A 13,478-nucleotide genomic window follows, 5' to 3' on the forward strand; every position below is an offset into this window, starting at 1 on the left:
TGTCAAAATAAATGAGCTTTGTGGACTTCAAGGCCATTTTTTTTAATATGATATGTATTAACTGGGAATTGGATTAATATAACATCCTCTGTAGTTCAAAGGTCATTGCCTTCAGGTCTTCAACTTCTCTATTATATTTTTTTAAAAGCATGTTTTATTTTATTTTATTTTATTTTAATGCTATGCTCATGGAATACTTTACTGGATCCTTCAAATTCAAAATAATATATGGTGATGTGTCTCCCCTGATAATATCAGTAATAATACCTAGTAAATGTCTGTTCAGCATAGTTTTGTAAAGTTGCAGTATGATCACATTAGTTCAGAAGGCAAAAGATCAGTTTTTCAGTAAACGAATGTGCATATTCAGTATTTATACATTTAAAAAACATATTTTGACCAAGAAAAGGCTGAAAATATAGAATGATCAAAACAAATGGCAATGTTGTCCTATAGTTTAAACAAGAAAATGTAATAATACTTTTGTTTGTTTGGGATTATTCTTTGATGCCTTCTTTAATATAGTTTCTTAAGCAATTTCCTTTTGTCTCTGTTTTATGCATTTTTCAATTTGAGGAAGAACAAAAACACATTCTTATGTGTAGAAGATTTTCTGGCTGTTACAAACTAACACTAAAAATATGCTGTGAGCATCACAGGGCAGAAATAATGATGTAACTGGATTGTGATAACATAGCAATTTATGACCGACAGATTACATAAGTAATTCTAAATATAATTACCGTGTAATTCCAATCAGAAGGTGTGAGAGAACTTGATTTTATAGGGTTCTAAAAATATGGTATTATTCACTTGGGATGACACTGGTCCCACTGAAGTCAATGGGAGTTTTATCATTAACTTCAGTGGGTTAGGATTTCATTCGTAGGGTCGTTGTTGATGCTGAGTATTTCCGCTGATGTAGTGGAAATTTCATGTGTATTAATGGGAGAATAGATCCCATAGAATCTACCATATTTACTTCTTGAAAATCATGTAATTACATTTGGAACTCAGTCATGATTTGTTCATAGAGAACATAAAACCTAATTATATACCCACTTTCTCATTCAACATACTGTGGTGATCAGATAGTTTGCACTCTTGTGCACTGTGCGCTCCTAATATTAATTTGGGTCATCGACATGATGATTTCGTAGGCAGATGACATACTTTCATGAATATCATCTGCACTCTTATAGTGCACACCTTTTGTTTATTTTTGACTCCTTGGCTACCTTTTCTCTTGCTCTATGTAGACCACTCCCTTTATTATTTCAGTTTTAATCACACTGCTACAGTGATTGCTATTTGTTGACCATTAACCTTTTTGCATATAGTATCCCAAATCGTATCAATTTTTACTTTTTGCATACTTCTTTTTCACAAATACCATCTCTCAGTGGTTCAAAACCACTGAATGGAAAATCTTTTATATTAAATTCATGTAGCAGATAGTTACATCTTATCCTCAGTGCATATTTTCTTTAGTTATTTTTCCCTCTGTGTTTATTTTTGACAATGTGAGAATAATAATTTTTTCAGACTGATCTAAAGACTTGTTCTTTAGGCTACATGATTGCCATTAACAGAAATTGAGCCAAATTTGTGTTTCCAAATATGCAATAAATATAAGGTGGATGGCAAAATACAGTCCTGTTGAACTCCAATCTTCATTTTAAACCTTTCTGGCATTTAACAATCAATTTTTAAGTATGCCTTTGTTCCCTCATACTTCCTGTTCTTTTTTCAGTAGAATGATAAATCTTTGTTAGTCCATAGAGTACTATCAACTCTGGGGCACTCACTCTTATCACTGAAGCTACATTTTAAAAATGCACATAACAAACAGATGAATCTGTTTTACACTTGTAGGCTTTTTGGTAGCAAAGTGGAAAATTATAAAAGGGACCCAAATCCCACTCACCTTGTTCATGAGAATATTCAAAATGAATTTAAAGGGACTACTTGTCTGAATAATATTAACAGAATTTGAACCTTGTTTTCTTTTGTGTGTAGATGTGAACACCATTTAAATTATGCAGTCATGTCCTGTGCTAATAAATAAAGGTTAGAAACAAGTTACCTTATTGTTATTTTTCTGTAATAAGGTATTACAATTTATTTGATTGTTTCTAGTCCTTCAAGCTGCTTCTGAATATTGAGGAGCTGATTCTGCAAATACTGAGCAGAAGCAATGGAAGATCAAAAACCAAAGCAAACATCAGCTCTAAATTGCTTAGCTCAGTCCCAGGAATTAGTTGAAAAAATAACTTAAATTTAAAGAGATTTTAAAATTTAAGAGGAGAACAGATTATTTAATTTATTATTGAACCAGAAAAAATGTGAAGGATCTTAGAAAGTATTTTCTTGCATGTACATTTCTGTTGTTTCATTTAATTATTATTTTTGGTCAAACACTAATTTGATCTTTTGGCTAATTTAGATTAAGGTATACTATTCCAATGCATGCATCTGATACAGAAAAATTAATGCAGGATTGTGGGCATAATTTATAATATATTCATTAATTGTATATGTCTTTATCACACATTAATATTTCTGTAGACAATTTGGTATTTATATAGAAAAATTATTTTGCCCCTACTTGTGGCATGCAAAATAAAAAACAGGGTTGATAATATGAAGTGCTTTTTAGAATCAGAGAAGTTCAAATATTTGGATTTTTGGGGATTGCAAAAAATAATAATGTCTTTTCCAATACTGAAATACAGCAGAGTATCAAGTCAGTAATTGTATGCAAGTAGTATATTTTCTTTAAAATGCAACATCCCAATTAATAATTGGAAAAAAAAGTGTGTATTTATATTTAACTTTTATTACTGAGAAACTGTTGTTAGATGGTTACAGTACTATGCAAATTAAAAATAGTATCAAGCCCCTAAAAGAATTTACAAACACGCTATTGGCATTTATATTGAATATGTAAGTGGTGTATATTAATAAGAAAATTTTGTCTTGTAAAGAACTGTTCAGATGGAATAGATTTATTAGCATAAGTAGCTAGCACAGGGGTGGCCAAACTTTCTGGCCCTCCGAGCCACATACGACAATCTTCAGAAGTTCAAGAGCCAGAGGTTGGGGCTTCAGCGCTGCTCTGCTGAAGCCCTGAGCCCTGGCAGTTGCGCCCTGCAGGGCTGAAGCCCCAAGACTCCCTTACTGCTGGGCAGAAGCCCCTAGTGCACCACCCTGATGCAAGGCAAAGGTCCTGAGCATCCCCCCGCCCAGTCTGGTAGGTGAAGAATGGGCGTGTGTATGGGGGGCTACATGAGCCGCACTTTAATGGTAAAAGAGCCACATGTGGCTCACGAGCCACAGTTTGGCCACCCCTGAGTTAGCACATTTAACTGTGAAACTGAGCGTGTCTTTCTCAGACCTGAAGAAGAGCTCTGCATGGCTCGAAAGCTTGTCTCTCTCACCAACAAAAGTTGGTCCAATAGAAGATATTACCTCATCCACTTTCTCTCTCTATTTGTCCCTAATGTGAGAGAATTGAATAACTTAGTTGTGAACTTAGTCCATGTCTATACGTACTACACTGCAGCAGCGCAGCTGTAATGGTACAGCTGTGTCCGTGAAGCACATCCGGTGAAGATGCTCTATGCCGACAGGAGAGAGTTATCCCATTGGAATAAAAAAACCTCACCTCCGCAAGTGCATTAAGCTATGTTGGTGGGAGAAAGTCTTCCATCGACATAGCACTGTGCACATGAGTGCTTATGTCGGTGTAATTTAGTCGCTCGGGGGTGTGTGTGTGGAATATTCACACTCCTGAGCGACATAAATTTTGCTGACATAGGCTGTAGTGTAGACATAGCCTCACTCTCTATTTACAGCCAATTAGTCTGTCCTTGGCAAATTTTGAATAACACCAGAAAACTTTTCTGTTTCAAAGATGTTTTATGATATTGCTCCATCAGCCCTCCATATATGTGGAACCTTTCCTTTTTTCCGTCCATTTAGTAGTGTGCATGGGTTTGATCCTGCATCCCTTCTGCAAAACAATCCTTATTCTCCCAATTAGTCCCAATCTACTGAATGGGTAATCCCATGCAAGTAGGGACAACCTAATAATGGTTTCAAATACTGGGCTCCATATTTAATTTCCCAATGTTTTTAGATTCGAATGTTTTTATCCTGGTATTTGCATTATGCCTGTACGTTATTTTACATTATGCATTTCTGTGAAACATCTCTAGAGTCTTGGTAGGGTGGGGTAGGTAATTTATCAGTTCTGGGCATACTTGAGTTTTATAGGCACTGTCTTATGCTTGGAGAGGTGTTGAGATGCATTGCTCCAAGGAGAACCTATCCAGGAGGATTTGTGCCTTTGGAAGGCGGAATTCCTCATGGTATTTGCCGGTATATAGGGGAATATACCTTCAACTACATCGTTTTGTGAGTGCAGAATATTCCTGCATGCATGCCCAGCTAGCTCTGGTGCCTCTGCTGTGTGGAACCCTGGCTCTGCTTTCACCCTTTCCCTTTTGAAGTGTCTTGAGTACCGGGCATGTTAGGAATAGTTCTTTTGTTGGAGGAATAGGCTTCTATTGTGCCTGGCTACTGAACAAGAGTGCAAAGGGGACTAGGGAGTCTCCCGGTGCCATTTACTTCCCTTGTGCTTCCTGGAGCTGCCAGGAATTATTATTGTTAACATGAAAAGACCTCCAAATGATTTCATTTTACACAACTAATTTTAACTTTTGAAAATATTACTGTTTCGTCTTCAATATCTAGTACATGTGTATAAAGCTCTTCATGGTTACAATAATAAAAAGCAGCATCAAATGTAAAATTCTAATGTAAAGTTAACATGCAAACTACTGTTAATTAAAGCATCCATAATGATTAAAAAGACTATTTCTGTAAAGCGGTGTGGTCAAGTGCATATAGTGTGTGACTGGGCTTCAGGGAATTTGGGTTCTCTTCCCAGCTCTCCGATTGAATCATTGAGTGTGTCTACACTGCAGTGGGCATGTGGATAGACAGATATGCGCTAATGGTGATGGGATAGAATATAAGAGGCAAATGAGAAATAGGGACAGAGTGGGTGAGTCTATTTCAGGACTTCTTAAGTGAACCATGATCCCAGGTGGAAGAAGGAAATCTGAGGGGTGATGTGGAGGGATGGCTCTCCCCATAGATTACCTGGGATCTTAAAAGAGGGACCCTGATTTTTCCTGTGGATTTTTGGCCTCTACAGAAATATAGGAATACTTACAAGCTCCTGCTCTATTTTCAATGAGAGAGGAATATGTATGGCCCAATTGTGCAAAGTGCTGTACACTCTCATTTTCCGTTGAAGTCAGTGGGAATTGAGAGTGCTTAGCACCTTAAAGAAGGACCTCAATCTCTTGCACAACTGGATTTTGAGCTGTTATTGCACTTACTTAAAAAATATAATGCTGGCAAAAAAAAAGAAAAAGAAGTTTGACTATAGCTAAATCCCCCCCCTCACCACCACCCTTGGTGTGATATTTATCAACTTTGTGGATTTCTAAAAGATAAAAAATAATTTATTAGTAAATGTGCCACCAGAACAATATAGTTGAAATACTCTTAAGTACCAGACCCTGCAATGAGCTCAGTGTAGGGAGATCCTGGCATCTGCGTGAAGCCTGTAGCCTAAGAATGTAATATTGTCTAGAGGGGAGGATTGGAGTAACAAGAAAAACAAATATAGTGAGCTTCTTATGTCACTTCCTTGTTCTTTTCACAGTTAGATCTCCTGCGTGAATAGAAATCCCAAAGTAGAAAAATAGAATTTGAAAGCAACATTATTTTCCTTATTATCCTCATGCTTAAATTATGTTACAGGCAGAAACAAAATATTTTTGTTCTTCAGTAATGTAATTATTTTTCCTCCTTTAAACACAAGACTTTAAAATATATATATATACACACACACATATATAGAAAAATTTCTACTAAATCATTGCAAAGAATGTCAAGCTTCTAACCGTAGTAGTTCGTGGTACTGATTTTTTTTTTCAAAACATGCATGTTTCATTTTGACCAGCAGTTGTTTCATTGCTTGCTTGCCTTGTTTATTCCCTGAAAATAAAAATAAATCAACATCTTCCCTGTTTAGTAAGATAGCAGGAAGATCTACTGTTCTAATTAATTTTTGTAAAATATTTGTACATTTTAAAAAAATGTTCTCTGAATTTTTTATGTTTGATGTGCACTGCAGTTAAACTACTTGTTTTTTCCCTGCCTGCTCTTTGAAGATGCCAATTAGGAATAATGGGAAACAAGGGGTAGGCTAAGCATTGCAGTGCATTGTTGTTTCCATCTGTCTGTGATAATTTCAGCCAAGAGTTTAAAACCCTTTATGCCCAATCCTGCTCTCGTTGAAGTTAATGGGACTTTCCCATTAGTTTTGGTGGGAGTAGGACAGGACTCTGCCCTGTTGTTGTTTTCATTGTGTTCTTTCTTGTCTGTGAAATTACCACTCATCCATGCATGTGTTTGCCAGGTATATTTATTTGTGCCGTGTTCACCAATGGGCTTGTTCCTCTGATGTTTCAGGTTAAGTATTAGAAAAAAAGGCTTTGGGTTAAAACTGTCAGCTGAAAGCATTCTTCTAGTTTTACCTTTAAAAACAGCTCTGATTCTTCCTTTAAATTGTTAGTATCCAATGAGATTTTAATAGATATCCAATGGTTTAATCTGTGGACTAGGGTACCGAATGTGGCATTTTTTTTAAATACCTGCTTGTTTGACTGTAATAAGAAACTTTATAGTGAAACAAAAGTTAAGATTTTCATGGTTACGTTCATGTATGAAAAACGCTAAATTGGGGAAAATATTTTTTCTTCATGATGCAGTTTTGGGAATATAAACCCCTGATGATTATAGGAAGAATGCAGACAGATTTTCATTTTTCTTTTCTGTGCCTCTATGGGAATATGTTTCCAACTGACAAAAATACCCATAATCCTTTTTTTCATGCAGATTTGAACTCTGAGGCTGCAGAAATAGCACCACCAGACGATCTAAATGACTGTTGTTGTTTTTTAATTTAACGCTGAAGGCTCATGAAGCTGAAGAAGAAGCTCGGCTGAACCCAGAATTTGCAGACAGAATGAAACAGCTTGACAAAGAGGCATCTTACTACAGAGAAGAATGTGGCAAAGCTCAAGCTGAGGTTGACAGACTTCTAGAAATCCTCAAGGAAGTTGAGAATGAGAAGAATGACAAAGATAAGAAAATTGCTGAACTAGAAAGGTATTTTTTTGTATTATTTGCTTTATATTGAATGGCCTTTTTATTAAGAGATCTCCATTCTGGAAGGACCTAAAATAACAAAAAAGTCAATTCACATTACTTCACGAGTTGTACCTAAGAAACAAGTGTATGTGCTGGCTTTGAAGCTGATTTGGAATCTCATCCTTTTGGCTAGAAAAGGCTTGGTATTCTACATATCAAAGAGTATATATAGGGAAACTTCTACCCAGTTCACATAGTAATATCCCTGTCTGCAGAACCTGGGTGAAATATTGCATTATGGGAGCAATTATGCTTTTTTACTGATACTGTATTAGTATTAGTGAACCCAAATAAGAACCGTTCCAGACATTTGTCCTTGCCTGGAACAGCATGTACAGTATACATCTGAGAAATTCTGGAAAGATGTGGTAAATCTTCTTAATCTGTTCCTTAACTCTAGCTTTGGGTATTTTTGTGGGGTACCTCACACTCTTCTGTTGGCAAGTACCCTTTGAAGATGGCTCTTCCTCTTCCTTCTTACATGTGGGGAAGTTGTTTAGCCTTTCCCTAGTGGAGGGAGAGAGGGAGTTGGAACCACTAATCTTGTTCCTTTCAAATTGAAAAGTACTGTAAAGCTTCTTCTGAAGATTGTGCCCCAGGTTGTACTATATATGTGAAGTTCTTGAATGTGTGAGATTTCTCCGTTCCTATCCCAGCGTAGCCATTTTTATGGGAAGGAAAGAAGGAAGCAATCTTGTGTTTTCGGGTGTTTCAAAAGTGTGTATTTCAGGGGTTGTGTTGTGAGAGGAGAGTCTCAAGGGGCCACATAAATCAAAAGGAAGATCAGTGGGTCCCACTGTAAATGTTTCTAGATCCTGCCCATCTATCAGCTACTACTGGACAAAGTGGCACACTGTCACAGAAGAAGGATCCTGCTACAAAATAGACCTACTAGTAATTTCAATTGTTATTGGAGGGAGAAGGCCAAGATCTGTTTTTTATGGATGGAGGCTTGTGTGGATTAGAGGTAAAACATCCTTCTTACATAGTTTGAAACTTCAGGTGAACTTCCAAAAGTTAATGTGGTTATTTATCAGCTTTTTACAATTTAACTGTTGCTAAATATTTACTTTATTTACTTTTTGCAGGTATTTGACAAAGATCTGGTTAGCAATAATTATTATTTTACTGTACAATATATTTACTACTATTACAATATTATAATTGTATGAGTAATGTGCATGTGCCCAGGAGATGTGGGATGGATGATAGATGAATTTTGTAGGTAAATGCGTAATAAATACATCTATTTGATGTACACAATGCCCACAAGTAACTGTGAAATTTTTGATATATATATAGAAAATTCTTGTTGCCCCGAACAGGAATTATAGTAACTGTGGGCCTTAATGTGCTAAGAAGCACTGACATCTGCACAAGTTAGTGGAAGTTACTGGTGCTGAGGACCTTGTAGGATTGGGCCCCGAATTTTCTTTTAAACCTTCTTGTTTTGGGAAATTCGGCAAAATAAAGATTTAAATTCCCACGCTGTAAATAATGTGTTTAATAGTTTACTTCCAGCATAGTTAATACAAAGGATATAATCAAATACAGAGACATAAATATAAGAATAGATCGTATGGTTTTCTTCATGCATATGAATGTGATTTCCTGCATGATATTTTTATTTGATTTATGTGAACCTTAGTCTGAACATAAAGCAGTTTGAGTCATTTACTTACAATTGATTATAGAGCAAATGGCCAGGATTCTAATGAGTAGTGGATATTTTACATGTTTTCCTTCAATTTCACACAAAGAAATGAATCACACGTATATTAAGTGTGACAAAATTGGTGACGTATTTCTGAGAAACGTGTACAGTATATTTGAATAGCTGAGTATGACCAGATGGTAGCTATAAAATGTTATAAATTTTAGCCCCCAACTTGCATTGAGATTTGCTAGAATGCCCCTGGCCCCTGTGTGGAATCCAGTTAATTTCAATGAGACTACTCACATGATTAAATTTAAGCACATGTATCATGCATCTGAGCTAGAATACTCAGCGTTTCTCAGGACTGAGCCCTAGAGATTCAATGTACATAAGAAAGTATTCCATGAAGAAGCAGATTAATTATTCCAAAATAAAGCACAAATGTTTAGAAATTGTGTGTCGGTTCATCTATTTAGAATGTAAGGGCTAAATTATCCCTTGTTTTAGACTGCAGCATGGGAGAATAAGGAGACATAAGTATATTCACCTTCCTGTATGTGTATGGGTATTAAGGGGTGGGAAATGGGTGGCCAGCACACCAGGGAAAGTAATCTGTTCTAGGTATAGACACACAATGAAGAAGCCTGATTTTCAGAGTGTTGGTGCTTAAGCCTCTTTTAGCAAATCAGGCTCCTTTAATATGACCCAAAGTTTGAGACCCTTATAATTCCAGTGAGAAGTAAACTACTGCAGTTCTTTACAAGATGCTGCATACTTTTCCCCCATGTGATGGCTCAGCTCTGTTGGCTGGTTATCTGAGGGAAGGCAGAGCCAAGGCTTTACCTACTCTCCACCCATTCCTTTGCAGCTCTGCAAACTTGCTTCCTCCGCCTTGTTCCCTACTCTCCTATGCAGCTTCCAAAGGGCAAATTATCTTCTGTCCGGTGATAGTGACAGCACATGCTCCAGATACAGAGGCTTGTGTGGGATTTCTTAGGAAAGTGAGTGCTCTGTCCAGGTATTCATTTTGAACATAATCTGCTCAGCACCATGTGTATTCGTATTCTAACATCTTCCTTGCATTGCAAGGTAGTCTTTTTAAGGTGCCCAGTGTCTAATTTTTTTTGCTTGAATTATAAAAGACATACTTCATAATATTATTAGTTATAGTGTTTTTACCAATATACATCTCCATTTCAGAGTTATGGAGGAGTGTTTATAATTAAATCCTTTTATCTGAAATTAAAAAAATATTGAAATAAGTTCGTGTTTTATAGATTGAAATAAAACTTAACACAGAGAAACCACTTTTTAAACTGGGCAGTTGACTAATATATTAGAGAACGTCAAATGTTTGAAAGAAGAGATATCTGATTTAGGACAGTCTCAAAGAAATGTACGTGCTGAATAGCAGACAGGCAGGAATTATTAACAAAACTGAAGGAGCTTTTATGCATATGGTAATTCTCTTTGGCTTGAACTTTATATTTCTACTTCAGAAATCACTGCGTTTCAGACAGTTTAATCATTTACTTTTAACAAATGCCTATACTGTATACAATACATCATGTATACTGTAGATTGGTCTGTTTGTTAATTACTTTTTATATACAATAAAATACTTTGATTTTTCAAATTGGTTATTGTTACAATCTGATAAACCTAAAAGGTTTCTAGCACTCTTTGGTAACTTATTGCATTGGTCATGTTTTTTCTGCTGTATCGGTATAATACTCATTTTCAATAAAGTCAAGTGTAAAAGATCTTGTGTAACTATCAGTATAACTAACAATAACAATATATACTCTTAATAGCCTGTAATATGCTTTTCCCAGAGCAATCTTATGTTGTTTAACTTTCTATGAGTTCACATCTTGAGTGGTTTGTTAAAGGAATGAGAACTGAGATCTTGTGCTTCCAGAACCCGAGAAGTGCAGATATCCTGTTACCCACATGTGCACCAAGAGCTAAATTATGGGTGGGTGAAGTGGTTATAGAGTTCCTGGCTCTCCACAGTAACCAAATAGGATCAGGATGTGTTGCAGTGTGGAGCTTACTAAACATGGGAACTTCCTGGTCAGGAAGTTCTTTAGTTACTGCTCCTTAAAGCATGACTTTTTGTGTGTGTCCTCACACTCTAGTGTGTGGGGGTGAAAAGCAGCACAGGGAGGCTGTCCCTGCTCATGGATGATTTGGGAATTGTAAACAGAGTTCTCTGCAAATGTCTGGTTTCCATTTGTTTAAACCTTAATAGAAAGGATGGTTGGAAAAGTTGTGGAAGATCTGGCAAGACACCAAGCTACAGCTTGCAACAATGTGCAGCTAAAGAGGCAGAATATAAGAGATGCCACAAAATGGGATATTTGGCAATAGCGTGCAGGTCATCAATAATAGTGGAAACTATCCAGCAGGGATTGTTATCAGATGACAGTGAGTCTATATTTCTAAGGACTATATCCTCACTAGAACAGGCAATATCTTTGTACATAAGCATGAACCTAAACAACCAAAAACTTAAATTTAAAATTGTTACTGGAGCAGCAGTCACTGCAGTTCCAAAAAGTTTGTAATCAATCCCAGATGAAAATCAGCAAAGATCAAATAAGATTCTACATGGGGCTAGTAACAATAGTTGGATGTTTGTGGGAAGTTCCTTGGGAAATTGGGAAACAACTGAAAGTTCTTTTCTTTAACAAGTAATATGTATCATACCAGGACTAATAACTCCCCTACTAGAGTTTCCAGCATTCAAGGACTACACCTATTAAGGAAACTGGAATGCATTAATGGCAGAAAGCAAACTATACAGGACATGTATCCACACATCTTCTCGGGGCTAGGAATATTGTCAAGAGAGTACAAAATAAAATCAGTGCCATCACCAACTCCCTTGGCTCTCTCAGCCTCATAGTGCATCCTTATGCCTTTTCTAGGAAAAGTCAAAGAAGAATTAAAGAGAGTGAGGTTATTTCCCAGATAGAAGAACTCACTGACTAGTGTGCGAGAATGGGTGTAGTACTGAAGCTCAATGGCAAATTCTGCATTTGTGTGGACTTTACACAACCTTATAAAAGAGTGCGCAGAGAAAGACACATACTTCCTGCAGCTGATCAGGCATTAGCTGTGGTATCAGAGACCAAAGTCTTCTGAAAGTTAGATACTATGACAGGCTTCTGGCAGATCCCCCTGGCTAAAAAATCTGTACCATTAACTGCATTCATCACCTGGGTTGGAAGGTACTGTTTCATTCATCTTCCATTTGGCACATTTCAAAAAGACAGTCTCTCAGATTGTCAGGTTTTCCTGGCATCCTCTTCCATGCGGATGGGGTGTTGGTATATGGCAGAGATAAAATGAACATGATGAGTGACTACACACAGTTTTGAGATGCTTTCAAGAGGCCAGACTCACTCTGAATAAGAAATGTGAATCCGGAAAGGAGCAGATTACATTTATAGGACACATAATTAGCAAACAGGGAATTCAGCCAGATTTAGACAAACTGAAAGCATTAATTGCCTTACCCAAACCACAAAATTTTTCTGATGTAAAAAGGTTTCTGGGCATGACAAACCATTTTGGGAAAATTCTTACCAAATTTATTCATGTAACAAAACTCTTAAGAGATTTTCTTAATCGTCACAATTTGCAGATCTGGGTGAACACATAAAAAAATGCATTTAATAAAATAAATAAAAAGTACTGTTTGGCACAATACTCTAAACTACCCATCAACAGTAGCAGTGGATGCATCGTCATATGGTTTAGGAGCAGAACTCAAACAAAAGCAGCCAAAAAGAGACCAGAGACTTGTTGCATTTATATCAAGGAGCCTCTCAGAAACTGAACGGTGGTATGCTCAAGTGAAAAAGGAAGCTCTAGCAGACACTTGGGTCTGTGAACAGCCATAAGCCCTTAGTGGATTCAAAACCACTGGATGATCTTCCACCTAAGATTCAAAAATTTCAACTACAGCTGATGCAATTTTCTTTAAACATTGATCATGTGCTAGGGAAAGCTCTCATAACAGTAGACAGTCTATCTAGAACCCCAATTAAGCAGCCACCAAGTGAAAAGGAAAAGACTTTAGAGAAAGACGTCAAAGTCTACATTGACTTTGTTCTGGCAACAAATCCAGCATCTGTCAGCTGACTTCAGCTAATTAGAGATGAACAACTAAAGGATAAGACTTGCCAGAAATTTACTGAACTCTGCCAGAGCGGGTGGGCTCAGAGTCAACTTCCAACAGGCCTACTGTTGTATTGGCAGGAATGTACGGACCTCATTGGGGCTGATGGCCTGCTTCTGAAAGGATGGAACAATTTTGTCCCTACAGTACTACAGAAAGAGATTCTCTCCAAAATCCATACAGGACACCGAGGAATAAACAAGTGCAGAGCATGACCACAACAGTCCCGGTGATGACCTAGTCTGAATGGCAAATTCAAACTTTAGTAGAGTGCTGTGGGGTATGAAACAAGGAGGCGAGGGGGCAATCTCCAGAGCAATTACTCTCTACAAAACTACC

General features: G+C 36.9%; 1 protein-coding gene across 5 annotated transcripts in view; it reads left to right on the forward strand.

Moving 5' to 3' along the window:
• ERC2 (ELKS/RAB6-interacting/CAST family member 2) overlaps positions 1 to 13,478 on the forward strand; it is an 845,311-nt gene that overhangs the window by 376,303 nt on the left and 455,530 nt on the right. For 3 of the 5 annotated variants that reach the window (XM_050958427.1, XM_050958430.1, XM_050958431.1), the window contains 2 exons: positions 6,252 to 6,281; positions 7,058 to 7,251. In XM_050958427.1, coding sequence (XP_050814384.1) covers positions 6,252 to 6,281; positions 7,058 to 7,251 — 224 coding nt within the window. The remainder of the gene's footprint in view (positions 1 to 6,251; positions 6,282 to 7,057; positions 7,252 to 13,478) is intronic. The other 2 variants (XM_050958428.1, XM_050958429.1) reach the window with 1 other exon arrangement.

Source organism: Gopherus flavomarginatus, chromosome 6, assembly GCF_025201925.1.
Source record: "Gopherus flavomarginatus isolate rGopFla2 chromosome 6, rGopFla2.mat.asm, whole genome shotgun sequence".
NCBI lineage: Eukaryota > Metazoa > Chordata > Testudines > Testudinidae > Gopherus > Gopherus flavomarginatus.